At 37.8% G+C, this 17,994-nt stretch overlaps 1 protein-coding gene across 1 annotated transcript; it reads right to left on the bottom strand.

The window, feature by feature from the left end:
* Nucleotides 1–1,495: 1,495 nt before the first annotated feature.
* Smp_148990 (nucleolar protein NOP56, putative) lies at nucleotides 1,496–14,863 on the bottom strand (the record flags this gene model as incomplete). The annotated part of the gene is made up of 8 exons (XM_018791132.1): nucleotides 1,496–1,633; nucleotides 1,669–2,240; nucleotides 2,272–2,406; nucleotides 2,438–2,639; nucleotides 2,673–2,800; nucleotides 2,991–3,043; nucleotides 3,083–3,212; nucleotides 14,221–14,863. 8 exons carry the CDS (start codon nucleotides 14,861–14,863, stop codon nucleotides 1,547–1,549), a joined length of 1,950 nt encoding a protein of 649 aa, XP_018645649.1. The 3' UTR covers nucleotides 1,496–1,546.
* Nucleotides 14,864–17,994: the final 3,131 nt, after the last annotated feature.

Raw genomic sequence — 17,994 nt, 5'->3', positions numbered from 1 at the left:
CAAACATCGATTCATTTGGATAACGGACTAAAAATGGTACTAGCTTTTTCGCTTTGTAGAGAAACTAACCACAGCTATCCAAAGGACAGGCAGATATCAACCACGTAGAGCCTGGGACAGACGAGTATGTAGATAAGCAGCCATATCAGACGAGATAAAAGTAACAACAGATCGATAAAGGGTACAGTTAGTGAAAAACTGAACCCAGATAGTATGGTTTGCAAATTGTTCAAAAAAATATGCGTACAGGGATACCGGAATCGAAGTTTTAGAGGAAGGTAAGACAAGTGCACCTATCAGGTCATGACCAATTATGTACAATGTCCTGAACCACTGACAGCGAAAACTCAAACCCAGCAATCTTGCTATACTAACACATCTTAGGCCATCAGTTTATATCTCGAAAGATGCTATGCGGTGGTTTGTCAGCTTTTACCGTCTTCCCTGCTTACTAATACGCCAACACCCCCGTCAATGTAGGAGGTATTTACACATGCGTAACACAAATTAACCACTTGGATATATACAGATTTATTTCATCAACCCATTCGCAATCACAATTTGGTACTCCGTTTAGTCTGAGCAATGCTCAATCGATCGCCCCACGATATGTTAGAAACGCATTTATAGACACGTATGATCAACACTATGGAACTCACATGTTTTCCTTTAGCGTATCCCAATAATCTAGCAGACCGCCATCCACGCCCTATGAAGACGAAAGGCATCTTGGCCACGTCACAAACGATGATCGGTAATACCAGTCGATTTCTGATGCTGTGTTGAGAACTCGTCAGGCAGCGATTTACCAAGACTGAGAATTACAACGTAGGTGGCACGGTCAACACGTCCAATTTAATCAACCTCTTCCTCTAGAAAAAACGTTGTCGCAGACCAGAAATGCATTCTAGAAATAACAGAACTTTCGCTGGAAAGACTCTGGATTATGTAAGTATCTCAATTTAAATTAGACAATATCTCCGTGTTGTGAATCGACAGGTTAATCTATTTTGAGGTTTTCCTCAAAATCGTGAATAGTTTGAGAAAAAAACCAATGTTATAAGATTCTGAGGAAATATTGTAGAAAATCAAATATTTGCTATAACGTTTTGGTGTTCTTTTGCCATTTCGGCAGCTTCCTCAAAAGCGGACAAAACCTTCCACAAAAATAAGTAAGTTGACAAAATACTCAGATTGTTTAACTAAATATACTCCCAGATTGCTAGCAATTAACACTATCCATTAGTCAGATGTGAGTAGCGTTTTAATTAATACTTCCTGACGCACTACAAAATGTGCCACAAATCTTATAACACGTATCGAAGCAATAATAAAACGTGTTATTATTTCTAAACAAGTGGTCATTAAGTTTCGTGACTATGAATTGAAACCAGACTTGATAGCATAAGCAAATGGAGTAATGAACCTTTTGTCGACATAATTGTTATTCCATTAAAACTTGACTACATATTATGACTGCTCAACAGGAGCAAATCAGGTGATAATGTATATTTTTGCAACATATGTACATTGAAATGATTATTATTCACTCGTCCACCTTCATCTTCTTTGATTTCGGTTGACCATCCTCTGACTTTAGTCCCCGCTTAACCGCCGATAATTTTGGATTAAACTAAAAAAAGCATCAATTGGATAAGTTGAACTTACAGTTCCAGCTTCTAACTGTCGAAGTCTTTTTTCTAAATATGCCCTTGCTCGTATGCCCATTTCTGTGTCAGCACCCTCTTCACCAAGAGCATCTAGACGAGCTGATATTGATGCTTTTGCAGCCAACATTCGTGACATTTTACCCTTGAATTGATTGTCTGACTGTGTCACTAGTGTGGCATGATACAACAGACCATATTTCGGAGTGTTATGTCGTGTCTTTAATGCTCGGAATAATGCCTTTTCAGCTCCTAGTATCTGGACTGTTGAAGCAGGATGTTTAGCTAGGTTGACAAGTGTTCCTGCCCGAGCTATCAGCCTTGCGCCCAAAAGTTCTCCAACGAGAGCTGTCAAATTTGGAGCTACTGCCACCATTCGCTTGATAAGATAATCGTGGAGCTGAGTACGGGAAGCGGAAGCTTCAAGTACCTGATCGCACAGTTCGTTGATCATAGTAATATCTTCATCGATTACTTCTGTTCCTAGGGAGACTATAGAGGCCTCTCTAATTTGACTAGCTATTTCATCCGGCACGAGGTCTGACAAGTCAACATTTGAATTTGTTCTATGACCTGCGGAAATGATTGAAACCAGGTGACTTACCGATGCGTTTGACTACTTTGACGTATGTTACATTATCCAAAACTATCTTCGACAATTCAGGAAAATGCCACCCGTACATTTCTTTAGCACGCATTATATAGTTGTTTATTTCTTTATCTAGCTCGTCCATAAGGCCTGACGTAATAAAAACAGTACGTGAATTTACCGACTGCCTGAACTATCATGGTATCAATTTTGTCTGGGTTACATTTCAGTTTATATCTATCAAGACTGTGAGCTAAACCCAAGCGCATCCTCATCATGTGACTGTCTTCAACAACAGGAAGGAGGTTATCAATGTGTGTCCGTATTCCTCGCATAAGGTTTTGCACAAGAGAATCACTAACTGTTGGTATACTCATTTTCGTCTGAAACCATATTAAACATGCATCCATACTTACATTAATGTCCACTGACAACTTTTTATCGGCAACTGCAAGCACATCGTCTCTTAGCTCTTTGACATACAACTTTTTCAAAAGCTTTTTTAATTTTTTAGATAGTTTTCCTTCCATAATGTCCGAAGCAGCTACAAAAAAAGGTATAGCAATTAGTTCGATCTATAGATTTTCTAACAATTAAGCCATTATTATTATTATTAATGGCTTTATTCAATATTATAATCTGGTACAATATAGAATTCCCAGTTGTGTAAACAAATCAAACTGGGTCCTGGGGTTTCACACACAATAATCAGCGCTCTATACATGTCAACTTACCTACTAATGCATCCTTCGTATCTTTGAACTGGACAAAGCGCTCAAGCTGGATTCTTACTGGAGCATGAAGTATTCTCGAAAAATAAACTTACAGCTGATTCATTGTGGCCGTATCTTCGAATGCTTTGGCCAAATCGTCGATTTCACGAATACCTTTTTCATCATGGACCTTAAAAACTGCATAACCCGCAGCTGTCTCGAAAAGAACCAACATATCCACGCCTGATTTTCAAATTAGCCACCCTATGTAATATAGTTCCAGATTCACTTAAACAGTAGTTGTAATCTTAAGTTTTAGTTGTTCTGCCAACCGTTCTAGTTCATTTACTAATGGTTTATGAGCCATTTTTGTCATATTTATAAACCATGATGGATTGGTTTGTTTTTTATTCTGTTTTACTTATTTCACAGTTTTGCTGATAATGTTGACTATTCAAATGACTAATATATTCTTTTTCATACGAGTTTCTCATCGTTAATGTTATTTTATTCTCAACAGATTAAATTCCATATGGTTTTAAATGGAAGGATGGTGATTAATTTTTTGTACTATAAGCTTTCTAGTTATAATTATAGTGGGGACTTAAATCACTGTTCAGAGAGTTTTGTTGGTTTTTCAGGAAAGTAAACAAGACGTATTTTATGATACTTATGTTTTATGCATTCTTGATCATGGATAGATAATAAGAAAAAAGAATTGGGTAGAGAATGTAACCATTCCAACCCCATTTGATAACGCATGACTCACTATCCATAGAGAGAAAAATTAGCTAAAAACATGTGATGAATGGAGTAAGCGATATATATCAGTTCATACAAAGATTGTTGGGGTCATTTGCTGATAACCGAAAAGGTTAAAAATGTGTGCATGATGACTCGAAATGAATAAATAATGTCTTGTTAAAAGCTAGAATGAGTCATGGAGGAGTGGCATGTTATTAGATATGTAGCGATAACTAACCCTAAAGTATATAGTTTTGTAAGTCTTCGACATTTGATGCTAACCTGGTTAGTTTTAATGGACATATCTAGCTGAAGGCGCCCAATCACGCATCCACACTTGATCACGAGTGTGTATGCTGTGCTACACATTTATTACAACAGTTAGCCAACTTAAATTAAACGCTTCCCATAAACCGATAGTCTTTCAAATATATCTTCGAATCCCTTCATTTCTGACCTCTGATTTGACTGGGTTAGCATACTGCGACTATAAGAATGTTAAGGGTAAAAGCTTTTTAAAAATCTGAATACTTGCGGCTTCCTTAGTGGTGAGCACGACGTGATCTGATAAAACAATTCGTAAACTGAATCTGTTTCTTGTTGGAAGATCATATATCATTCTTTAATTTTTATTTTCACCTGCTGTGATATTGTTTTCATATTTTCGGATATTTTTTTCTCGCCAAGTAGTATATTATATCTTCGCCACTATGAAACAGACACAAGCTAATTAAGATCAAACCTCTTTCGCCTCCCACCCTACAACTCATGCCATTCTGGCTCTACAATATCGATGCCTGGTTATGTTACGCAGAAGCTGAATTCCATGATCACGGAGCGGCAGACCCATGTTCACAATTCCTCGCAGTAGTGAGAACAATATTCTAACATTTTAACGAGTAAGTCATACGTATATGTTTACTAGTGGTGTTTCTAGACCTCACGACTCTGTGAAGAAGGCTATCCTTAAATGTGAATACCGAAATGACCGACAAAAGTTAGGCCACCTCGTCCATAATATCGAACTCCAACAGAAATGTTGCTGCGAATTCGAAAAGTAATTGGTCAACGGAGCCAAGATGAGGGCCTGTTTAGACAGCTCTTCTTGTATAAACTTCCCTAACAGGTGAAGGAAGTCCTTGTCTCATTTCAAAATAGCACTGTAAACTGACTGCATCCGCTGGCCGGATTTTGGAGATCACCAAGACCCTCAACGCTGAGATTCGTTCTGTTAAAGAGAAGCTTCAAACAACACAAAACAATGTAAGGGACCTCTGTCGTACTGTGGTTCGATATTTTGATGTTTATCATAACCGTAGACGCTCTCAAACTCTCCAAAGAAGCTCATCCCAGGTGAAGATCTGTTTTTAGAGCACTAGAGTCGGATACTCCTTATTGGAGCTCGGATCATAATAAATATGGTAAGCCCTCTATAAGTTGCATAAAACTCTGCAATTTTACGAGTTTCAAACCGATCGACATGGAAAACCTTTCGGGAAACTTCCCAGCCAAAACGCGCCAACAGCAACCATAGCCTGTAAATACAGTCGTCTGTTATACATCACTGATATGATGACCAAACGTTCACTGCCTCATCAACACTGGTGTACAAGTTAGTGCTCTTCCTGCAATTTTTAACGACCGATTGCACAGAGCAACGGTCTCCATATACGGTTAGCGATATGTGTATCTCAAACCCATCCACTGAATTTTTGTTGTTGCAGATGTTTCTATGCTAACCGTTAGTAAAGACCTGCAACAACACTATAATCTTTTCAAAGGCACGCGCGAACGGAGGTTAGTAAATGTAAAAACTAACTTATCTGTTTATGTAACTTCCTTTTCTGGTTGTAGATTATTCCAAGTCGCTGTAAGACAGATGATCGATCCACTCTGCAAACAGATACCCTGTAAGTACCCACTTATACCAAAGTCGAAAGAATTTTCAGTGTGTAACTAGCGACGTCGGATACCACATCACGACTACAAGACCACCTGTATTCTCGAAAGAGTGCCGACTAGCTCCCGAAAATATAAGGTCGGCAAAAGATGAGTTCGACCAAATAATAGATTTAGGAATCATTCAGCCATCGAACAGCTCAAGGGCGTCTCGCATGCACATGGTCCTTAAACAGGACTGCAATGATTGGAGTCCAACTGATGAATATCGGTGAGTGAATACAAAAATCATTTTTGATCGTTACTCGTTGCTTCACATTCAAGATTTAAGAGCTACCTTGAAATATACAACTGCTGTTTTAAAAACCAATTCGTTTAAAGCATAAAACCAAATTTCTATGGCTGTTCATGACATTCCCAAGACAGGTCTCATTACCTCTTTCTGACATTCCGAATTTTCAGGCATTCCTTTTGGTTTAAGAAATGCTGCGCTAACTTTCCAGAGACTCATCGGCGACGTTTATCGAGGTCTCAACTTTGTGAACGCGAATATAGATCGCTGCTTGATTGATAGTTTAGACAGAGAACCTCATTTTCAGTATCTAGACCTTGTCTGCGAACTACTACAAAAACACGGCATTACTGTAAACATTCAGAAGTATCAAATCGGCACAGAGTCTCTAGATTTTCCCGGACGTACTACTGATGCTCAAGGCATCCGACCTCCAAAGAGAAACGTGGCAACCGTTCTGGATTATCCAGAACCTCCTACAATCAAGCATTTACGTAAATTCAACGACCTGGTACATTTCTATCGACGGTTTGTAATGACCTACTTTTGTGACGAGAACGCCATCGGTATAATGGAAACAATTATTATTACAACCACTTGTACCACTAATTGTTCTACTGTACTTGCTTGTTTGACTTTACCAAAGACACTTTCTTCCGTTGTCTGTGACCTTGGACGAAGTCGAGTACGCTCAACAGTTCCGCTTGGATGCTATGGCACGTCTCACTATACTTTTGATACCACGAGAGCGCTAACAAGTATATCCTATTCCAACCGTAAACAGCTTTCTGTTTTTTGGCTTACGGAGGGATCCAACTCGGTATCTGGCATGTAATCTTCTTGTAATCGTGATCATAGTCAACCGGGACTCGATGCCAACGATATCTTGTGACCCAAAATTTTGAACTTGTTTCAAAAGCTGAGAAACCTTCAGAAGAAGATTACCACGATGAGTCTATTATCTATCTATCTATCCACTTTTGTTGCACGCATTCGTATTGATACTTTTCAATATATAATATTCTGGCAACAACTCAATATGGTGGATAACGATAAGATTGGAATTAATATAATAGACTCAGAGGTACAGGCCATCAGTTTTCGACCTTCTTTCCTTATTCCCCACGATCCAGAAGTTTGGTTCGAGGCACTGGAATCTCAATTCGAGATCTGCCGTATAACGAACCAACGACAGAAGTATGCTTACGCTCTGGAAACGCTTCCTGGGGATCACATTGTTGCTATTGGTGAGATTGTCCTCAACGCGAGTGTACCTAACGTTCACAATCGTCTCAAGGAGGCGATCTTAAGAGATTTCCTACCCTCGAGGGAAGGGCGATTGAGAATTTTATTAAAATGTCACCCCCTGGGTGACGCCTAACCGAGAACTTTCTTCGCGCGCCTGCAATCTCTCGCACGACCCACGACAGCCGATTCCGAAATTGTTAAAGAATTACAACCAACGATTACAGCTCTACTCCAGGGCACCCCACTTACCCAGGCGGCCCTCATAGAAGACAAGATATTGGCAAGGACTATCACCCAAGACAACTATATAGTTGTCTCAACACCACGTTCGAACATCGATTCCGACCTACGCCCTTAGCGGGCATCTTCCAAGCCACGCCAAAAGGCGGCTTCGGAAGCCAGTTGTTGATGCTGGTTTCACAGTGCCTTCGGGCCCCATACCGGCTTTCGTCGAGCCCACTTTTCATGCAAGGCGGAAAACTTCCGAGCTGGCGAGTAAATGAGACCGCACTCGCCGGCCCTTCACCTCAGGTATGTCGCTTACTTTATGTACACAATTATCACACTCACGCTAGGTACCTAATGGATACAGGTGCCCAAGTGTCTGTCGTACCTATTGGTAACAGTAAGTCCCAAGCTAAGCTGCTCTGACTACGCTCTGAGAATGGCTCATTCATTCCTACCTATGATACACGACAGTTTACGGTCAACCTGGGCAGCCGACGACAGTATCTGTGGACGTTCATAATTGCCGATGTTCCTATAGCCATATTCGGTATTGACTTCCTACTGTACTATGAATTGCTAGTCGCTTCACGTAGGCTGTGGCTAATCGACACTTCGTTGAACAGTAAATTAATGTGCGTTAAAGCTCAAGCAGACGCGTACGGAAACACAGGTGTATTTCATTCGCGTGACGATTTATTCCACGCTTCATTTCAGAAACTCCCCAAATTAGCTGAACCTCTCAAAGAGATCCCATCGGTGACCAATCGTGTGGGACATCACACAGTCAGCCATGGCCCCCCAGTCACGGTGAAACCTCGCCGACTGGCACTAGACGAAAAAGCTTTCGCTAAACGTGAGTTTGACAATTTACTAGCTACTGGTATGAGTAGTCCTTCTCACAGTCCCTGGGCTTCACCTCTCCACATGGTACGCAAAAAGGATTGGGTTAGTTGGAGACCATATGGTGGCTACCAACCATTAAACGTAGTTACACGTTTTGATAGCTATCCCATCCACCACATACATGGCATCACGGTATCATTCAGGGACACGACTGTTTTTTCTAAGATCCATCAGATACCAGTCACTCGTGAAAACATCGTGAAAACCGCTATCACGACTCTTTCCGGTCTGTTTGAATTCCTACGAATGTCATTTGGATTATGGAGTGCTGCTAGGGTGTCTATAGCATGTCAGGTATTCTGAGGCTTCTGGAACATTCTGAAACCCTTCCAAATTTTTTTCGTCTATTTAAACACATAAATATTGGTACAAGGAAGCACCAGGTACATATGCGCCACACAAATCGAATGAGATTTGTGTGAGGGCTGTGATACTGACCAGGTGCCCAAAACGAAGCAGATGGTCTTCTTAGGGGGCCACAACCGGAGCCTTTGACCTAAAGTTCTAATCCTTAAGGCAGTGGAACATCGTAAGGAGATGCATTCCCATGGTAGCCGGTGACCAACGATTGATTCATACACCATTTGTTCCTTCAGGATACTGGAGCTCATGTGTACCATTGGTTTGGAATCAGGGTTTTCCAACTCCCCTAGATGGACTCGGCGTGTCCACCAACCCGGTTAAAGCTCCGAACATTCGCTTTTCGTCCTCTCAATTTCGTAAACAACAGTAATGCGACGAGAAGGCAGTGAGTAGGACTTCCGAGGCAGAGGCTATATAGGCATGGTTATGTGAGAGCATTTGGAGAGGGAGAGCGGACTCTCCCCACTCACGACCGTGCCAGGGCATTTGGGGGCACCGTTGCAAATATAGTATTAGGATATGTGATCATTTAATCAGTAGGGGCACTGAATTTCGAACAGTTCAGCGACCCCGTAAAAGTCAAGTACAATCAACACACGTCAATTAATTGCACGCCGTAGACTGGCTCATATGTTGGTCAAAATATTTTTTCTCCACCCATTCTTACCAATATGTTTCCGTAATAACATCCTTTGTGTTATATACTCTTCAAAGCAACCATAGTACCTTGATACGACGAAGGGGTAATCTACATCAGATGCTGACCGCGAGGTGTGATTCCGAAGTTAGCTGGTTCGTCACACCGTTCCAGTCTGACTCGAGTGAGCCCCCAATCATCTGACATAGACCACCTACGTTGGTGATCTACAGGCTTTTCTGGAAATGTCAAAGATTTTAATAAGCCATTGGCTTTTTTTTCGATAAATGTAAGGAAATCAGACACAATATTAGCATCCTCAACATCTTCCTTGGTCATAGTCCAGATTTGGAACATTTCCATATAGCCGTGAAAGGCATCAACATTTGAATGTATTTCCAACTGTTTCGTCATAGGCTCCATCGTGACGCCAATGTGATGATTAGAAATATTTAGATTATTATACGAACTAAGAATCTTTGAAATAGCGTAATCTGGACCAAACAGAACTATGTCAACGCAGACGAACATGTATTATTCGAAATTTGAAATCAGGCAGACATCAAGTACAAAAGAATCATTAGTTCGTGCAAACACCACAATTAGATGGTCACATCATGACAAATGTACGATTCCGGGATTAGGTCTATTGTTATAGTAGCTAAGACAAAGGTACTAATACCAAACTAGACCATAATTCTACATTTGCACTGGATAGGACAGAATTCGTACCTGAATATCTTTGAAAAACCTGATTCGGAGAAAAAAGAAACCAATGATGGTTGGGAGGAAAAAGGCATTTAATCGCGAGTTTTGACAGAGGGACGTGTGACTTCCAAACTGGCTAAATAGATGAGGAGAAGCGTACCACGTAGCGTCGCGGCGTGATTCAGTGGTGATAATTGACAAAGCGCCTTCAGTCCGTAGTGTCCATTAAAATTAACAAAGTCAGAGTTAATATCGAATGTTTATCAAACTACTGACTTCAGTTATTTTCTACTGCTGTCACAATTACCACATCTTACTCAATAATCTGCCGACATAATCTTGAAGCATCCACCCTTTTATTAAATTTACTGTTTCAAATCAACTTAAAATTCTTCTTAAGTCAATGCTTCAGACAGAATGTCTCACATATCTTACAATCTGTAAAGCAATTGAACACTGAGTTGAATAATTTAAATATTCTAACAATAAACTGTTTCACCTGACACACTATACTGAGTAAATTTGTTAATTACAGACTTCAATTTACATTTGCTCCTTTCTTATCGCGATACTCACTGAACCAGTAGTGTAAGCTATATTTAACTATTTCTACGGTTTATATAATGTATAGAACAATATTTATCAAATCATTCAACACCAGTGACTCAGTAATTTGGATTCCTTCTCTACTCGTGGTGATACCTCTTCTTTACTCTTATTTTAATCTTGTGTGCGTTACTCTTTTGAATTTCGTCCCCCATACCTATTTTTGAATTTTCTACACTCTACTTGTTTTGTTGATATTATCTCTCTGAACAATAGAAGGATTGCCTTCCAACTATTGTATCGTAACTTTGCTTTTATTAATATATTTAAGGGGTACAATCTCTCTGTTTCAGTGAAAAAACTAGCAGCTGGATAATTCAAGGTTTTTGAGTTTTAAACGTTTATTTTCTTTCACTAAACTTATCGCATTTTTTAGCGGATTCCATTTTTTTTTTCGAGGTTTCAACGCGTAACTCAATTGTTAGGAAAGAATTAAACAATTACAAAGCTTAACTGTCCATAACTCCGAATGTAAAGGATTCATTTATTCACTTCACTAATGATAAAAACTGCCCGATATTCTAATCTCTTTATAAAACCAAACTTAGAAGAAAGGCTCTTCGATTGATTTCGTTAGTTATGAAATGTCACTTTTGGAAAGAGCAGTACAAATACGACGGCAACTGTAAATTAATAATTAAATGCTCATAGGTATCATTACCAAGTTTTGATTTGATAATTTTGAATAAATTGAGCATTGGGTAGATTGTTATAAATAAATTAATATAATTGTAATATCCCAATTAGTAGAAAAATTAGATTTTCTGACGTTTCGTGACTCAGTGTAAGCCACTTCTTCAGAGAATAAATAACCAAATTAACATTAATCCAAGTTTAAATAGTACAACGGAACAATCAAAGAATATTAGGTGATCAATCAAAAACAGGTCTGAATAAATCAATGTCACGTCATTTCATTTCGGTCAAGGTGATTCATAAGCGACTTGTAAGTAATTTTGTGTGTATGTATGCACTGTTAATAATGACAAATAATTAAATGCTCACATTTTATCAGGTGACGAAAGCAACGTCAAATTAATCCACTTCTGTAGATCATTCTGACCAGTTGTAATACTAATAAAAGCTTAGGGACGACCGAGAGATTATTACATCATATTTTCTGACTACTTGGCAGTAAATACTCATAATGTTTACATGATATCAAAATGAAGACCAGTAAGTTTAGTGGTAAAGTTTGATAATACCTACAGTTCGGAGTCACAATCCAGTAGTCCATATTTCAAACTTTGGTTGATTAGGTTTCAAATTGTTTTCACATTATTTTTATTATTATTATCTTTGTCTACTCTTACCCCCCCATTTCCAGTCTAGTTGACCTTTTATTTTTATATATAAATGTTCTTAACAAGTACATGTGTGATCCGATTGTTCGAAATGTATTGCGTTATTATATCACCTAGTTGTGATAATCTTCGTCTTCTTATTACACTATCGAAATTTATCAAAGGGACTAATTGCTTTAAACTTTGGTAAAACCTATGGTACAGTACAATTCCCATTTAGTTGTCTAGCCCCCAGACCAATATTATCTCGTGATGGAAATCACTTTAAGGGTAAATGAAACCATCTGATCTGATGAAAATCTATTCTCAAAAATTCTTCTAGTGAGTAAACAGACTATCAACATAATCTACATCGGTTCTTTTAAGTTAGCATATGGGAAAGTTATGTATACGTAACACACATCCCAAGCTACTCGGTTGCGTGAGAGAACCTATGGATTGTAAAATCCCTCATCACTTCATGTCTTATTATTACACTTCATTCGTCTTTTTATTGCTATATTATCTACATATAGTTTTCAATATCACTGGTAAAACCATATGGACTATAAGACAGTCCCCCTCCAATGTGGTGATATTGTTAGTTTAGTTTACTGCAAACTCGTCTCACGTAATGACTAAATCTGCTACCTAATTATTAGCTTCTAACATTATTTATCTTCATATTCCCATCAGTAAAAAGGGAATAACTTGGTGCAATTAGCATCTTCGTATTGTACAAAGTGGCAAATATGAACTATATCACCGAACCACATTGGAATTTTAATCGTTTTAGTTAGTCAAGAGACGGGAAGGGTGGATCAATGGTTCATTATGCTACGACTTAGGATACAGTTTAAGGTTTTTGCATTATAGCTGATTTCAGTTCGTAATGGAAATCATAACCTTATTTTGGTAAATATGCCTTTACCTGGTTTGCATCACCATCAGCTTTATCGTACAATACACCAACTATTAAGTGCGAAATAGCTGCAGACAATCTATCGCAATTCTCATTTGACTCAATTGACGTGCACGTTTGACACATTACCAAATGTATCTAGAAGAAATTAATGTTTACTCTAAAGGTCTGAACATGGATATGTAAATGCTATCGTTAAAAATACTAAGACTATGTTAATTCGTATGACGATAAACACCCGGTAAAGTATGTAAATTGTACTAGTTACACCTGCTGGAGAATAATTAAAACTGTGCTACACAGTTTTGGTTCGCAATAAAATTAAGCTTGCTTCACAAATTCGATTCACCTAAGTACGCATATTCATGGTTAGTAAGCACTTGATTATCATTGCTGAGTCTATAACTTCTTAGGGCTTAAAGTCAATCATCTTACAATTCGGTCGAAAAAACGAAGTATGATGACTAATACCTATTAAGTCCAAAGTAATTTTCATTTACCCCAGACCGATTTCATTGATAGGCACTTCTGTCTTCATTCATAATATGATTGGTTTCTGAAAAAAAGGCGTCAGGAAAATCATCAACAGCTCTTAGATGCAATAACTGAATAGGTATGAGTATGAGTGTCAGTCGAAAATAAATCAGGTCAACTTAAAATGTCTTTAAACTGCTTAAAATCGAATGCAAGCTTGTGTACAGAAGTTTTTAGGTACAGCCGCCTTACACTTAAGGAATGTACTTAGAAGAACCATTGATTCACACTAATCATTTATTTAGAAATACCAAACATACTGGGAGAAGAAAGTTTAAGGCGATCGTAATAAGTACCGATTAAAACAAAAATAACTGATAAACTCGAATAGGCTAAGAGCACTGAAAATTGTAATAATGACGAAGACCAACTCAAATCATCATACGTACCCATGATAACATTTAATCTTGCTCCTTCAGGCAACAACTGTAGAGTATTCAAACAAAACACATTGAAGAAACCAGTCAATAAATTCGAAATGATGAAATATAAAAAGCCTTTATCATTAATTATCAAAGATAATGGGGAATAGCTTAAATTTAGGTTGAAAAGCGATTTAAAGTGTATTAATAATGAAATCATCAAAATAAGAAAAAGAAAGCATATGATTGAGAGAAATATAATAAGTAATATATAGTTAGAATTTGCAAAACGTCTGGATGTCATTTGACTACCACCTAGTAAGTAGAAACAACCTAATAAGCATAGGATCATGAAACTACAGATGAAATATATGCTGAATAACGAAAATTCCTTCTTGCTCAGTGAACTTTTGCCATTACTATTGTCTTTATTGGTATCTCTTGACAAATAAGATCGAACTAGAAGTGATGAACTCAAACTAAAAAAGTAAATTGATGCATAACCAAATAAAGAGATGATACCTTCAAAATTAGCAATCCATAAAGATTTTGATCGATTATCATTTATATAATGTAATGTTCTTGGATTAAACTGCCATCTTGTTTGAAAATACTTTGGACAAATGATTATTGGCAATAATTCAGAGACTATTAAGCATATACCAGATATAATGTAATATAATTGAATTTGTTTTTTTAATGAAAATGTTGTCAAATAATTACTGATAAGATTATCAGTAGTCATAATAAGTGATATGGCACGTATTAATGCAACAGTATAAAAGAAATTCCAATGAATACCATATTCAGTAATACTTTGATGATAATTTGACAATTGAATGAATAATGTTCTTAATAATCCTAATAGTAAACATGGTATCACAGTATTCAATATACAATGAAAAACACTTTTACGATGATCTCGATCAAGATTCATATACCAAACTACTTTAGAACCGGATATACTTGATGCATATATAAATAAACCTGTGCCAACATCCATTAAGCCAAGATCATTGATATCAGATTTAGCAAAACGTCTTGGACAAATTGGTAAATCAATAGCATAAATCATAATACATGAAAGTATATAGATGGTACTACGTAAATAAGCAATTATAATATTAATAGGTAAAGTGTGGAACTTTTCAAAGGAAGACTTCATTTGATGATCATCATCATTTGGTGGTAGTAATAACCATAATAGAAAAATGATAAAGCAACTTATTACAATAATAATAATATAAGATGATAAAATTGTTAATAATAAAAGAATTGGTAATAAAATAATCAAATAATCAATAATCAATGAGTAATAAAATCGATTTTTTGATGATATATTAAAATGGATACATATAATTGATCGTAAACATTGTAATATTAATGGAAATAAACAAATACAAATAAGTTCTATCATTGATGTATAACCTATACGTTTTGTAAATGTTCCATATTCATTCATTCTATGTATGTATGTGTAGATATTGTAAAGATGAAACCAATGAAGTCTAAAGTAAACAAGTAGAAATATAAGAAAGTTTAGTTATAAAAGAATGTAATAACTTTAAAAGTATAATTGTGAAAAACATACCTCCCCCAATCGCAAACACACATAACTTATTGGAATTTATTTATTTAAACACATAAATATTGGTACAAAGGGGCACCAGATATATATGCGCCACACAAATCTCATTTGATTTGTGTGAGCACTGTGATACTGACCAGGTGCCAAAAATGAAGTAGGTGGTTGTTTTAGGGGGCCACACACCGAGCGTTTGACCGAAAGATCTAATGCCCAAGACAGTGGAACATCGTAAGGAGATGCAGTCCCATGGTAGCCGGTGACCAACGATTGGTTCATACACCATTTGTTCCTTCAGGATACTGGAGCCAGCCCATGTGCACCATTGGTCTAGAATTAGGGTTTTCCAACTCCCCTAGATGGACTCGGCGTGTCCACCAACCCGGTTAAAGCTCCGGATATTCGCTTTTCGTTCTCTCAATTTCGTGAACAACACCCTTGCCACGAGAATACAGTGAGTAGGACATCCCTGGCAGAGGCTATATATTCGCGTGGCCATGTGAGAGAATTTCGAGAGGGAGAGCGGACTCTCCCAACTCTCGGCCGTATCAGGGCATTTGGGGGCAAAGTGTAATCGAGCCTGCTTAATATATATATATATATATATATATATATATATATATATAATTTACCCATTGCAATGAAGACATTTGTGTCAGTTGGTTGACATTTATTGCACGGTTATTGTGATTCCCGACCCCTATTTAAAGAAATTTATTTAGGTGTGATTATAGAAATTTAAAAATAATTGATTAGTTAACTTGAGTTTCAAAATGTGTGGTCATGTATTTATATGCAAACATATTTTTTGCATTTTACTAAGAGTCAACTGTAAAAGACAGAAAAGCTATTTCTTCAACATGACACAGATTTGTAATTACAGCAGTGATTATTGTATCTGAAAGCTAATCAAGTTTTCGTAAATAAATAATAACTTCGGAAAAATAAACCAGGAATATCTATGTTCCGTAATTGCACCACATATTGGACAATGGAATCCAAGGTGTTGTGGTTGTGGTTTTCAGCCACAGAACGAATGAAACATAACATTTCAGCGACAAACAATCCAAGTTCTTCCATCAGCATATTCAATTTCAATTAGGAAAACACGTTCGAGTCTGTTGTGTCTTTAAGTCCGACTAATTATCATGTGACTTAACCACCAATCGTAATACGACTTACACAATCTTAGCACTATGCCAAACTAATGAAGTTTGATTGGTATGAGCAGCCTAGCGTACTTATTGGCCCTTTGTCCTCTTAGCCCTATCAGTTGAGTTCAGGACACAAATACCAGCTTCCACTATGCGAATTATTTATTTCAGACATACTTGGTTTGTATACAGCCCAAAATAACCACATCACACCGTAAAATAGGAAATAAAATTTATACAAGATCAAGCCAAAAAGTGTCTGTGATTGTGGGAGACGGTAATGGCTTGTATTTTTACAGAATGAGACACACCATTGGTGACTTAGATTTCCTATATATATACATTCAATACTCAGTCACAACGTAGAAATTCGTACGTACGTACATCAGTTCGAGTTGCCATACCACATAAGCACAGAGATACAGTTGTCGATTCAAATCCCATAGTGGTAGAAGTAGTAAGAGTACAAACAGTAATCCGAAAGATTAGGGTTTGAAGAAGTTATTCAAGGAGTATAATCCAGTGAAACAAATTCGGAAAGAGAAAAAAAGGGAAGGGACATGAAGAATTCAGAAGACTAGAATTTGGGAGAACACAAAGAGTGGATGCACCTGCGCCATTGCAAACGATTTTGAGCCATGTCATTCAAGGTCTCTAACCATCGGTTGCTATCATCTCGCGGATCCCAACCAGGTATTCTACACCTAACAGCATGGTTCAGTCCACTTGTCAGTGACTTCATGGATTTGTGCTACGTTTTGGTCTGGCCACCCCTAGATTTCTTCCAACCTACTCCTAAACCATAAAACATCGCAAGTCGGGGCAATCGGTGGTTGGGCATACGTAACACGTGTCCCAGCCATCTCGACTAATGAAGTTTCACTACTTCATCAATCGATTTGCCATCATTACCTAGTACCCGTTTCCTAACAACTGCATTACTTACTCGGTGGTCCCAAGATATACGAGCAATGCTTCAAAGACACCTATGATCGAATTTTAGTAGTCTACGAATATCCTCTACCCTTACCGGTCACGTTTCACTGCCATAAAGTAAGACGGAACGAACTGTTGTGCAGTAAACCCGTTCTTCGGTTGCTAGACAGATATCTCGCCTACGCCATAAATGACGCAAGTTGGTGAAAGCTAGGCGAGCCTTCTGTATCCGTGCTGAGATTTCGTCACACACCAGACCACAAGGGCTGATGAGACTCCCAAGATAAGTGAAGCTGTCAACAGGCTCAACTACTTTACTCCCTATCATTAGTTCAGGTGTCGATGCAACCCAATCCTGAAGTAACATTTTGCACTTCGAGGGAGAGAATCGCATCCCGAACATGCCTGCATTGTTGCTTATAGTGGTCAGAAGACTCTGCATTTTGTCAGCGTCTTCAACAAATATTACAAGTCAACAAGTGAGTCTCCTAGTAGAAGTTCAACCCCTCTAAATTTGGATGAGGAAAGTGTTATTTCCATAAGCACGCCTACGATAAAGTTAAACAAGAATGGTGAGAGTGGACAAACCAGACTAACTCCACTTGAGGTAATCAATTCTGA

Source organism: Schistosoma mansoni (genome assembly GCF_000237925.1).
Source record: "Schistosoma mansoni, WGS project CABG00000000 data, chromosome 4 unplaced supercontig 0032, strain Puerto Rico, whole genome shotgun sequence".
Classification (NCBI taxonomy): domain Eukaryota; kingdom Metazoa; phylum Platyhelminthes; class Trematoda; order Strigeidida; family Schistosomatidae; genus Schistosoma; species Schistosoma mansoni.
This window is presented reverse-complemented; position numbering and strand designations above follow the sequence as displayed.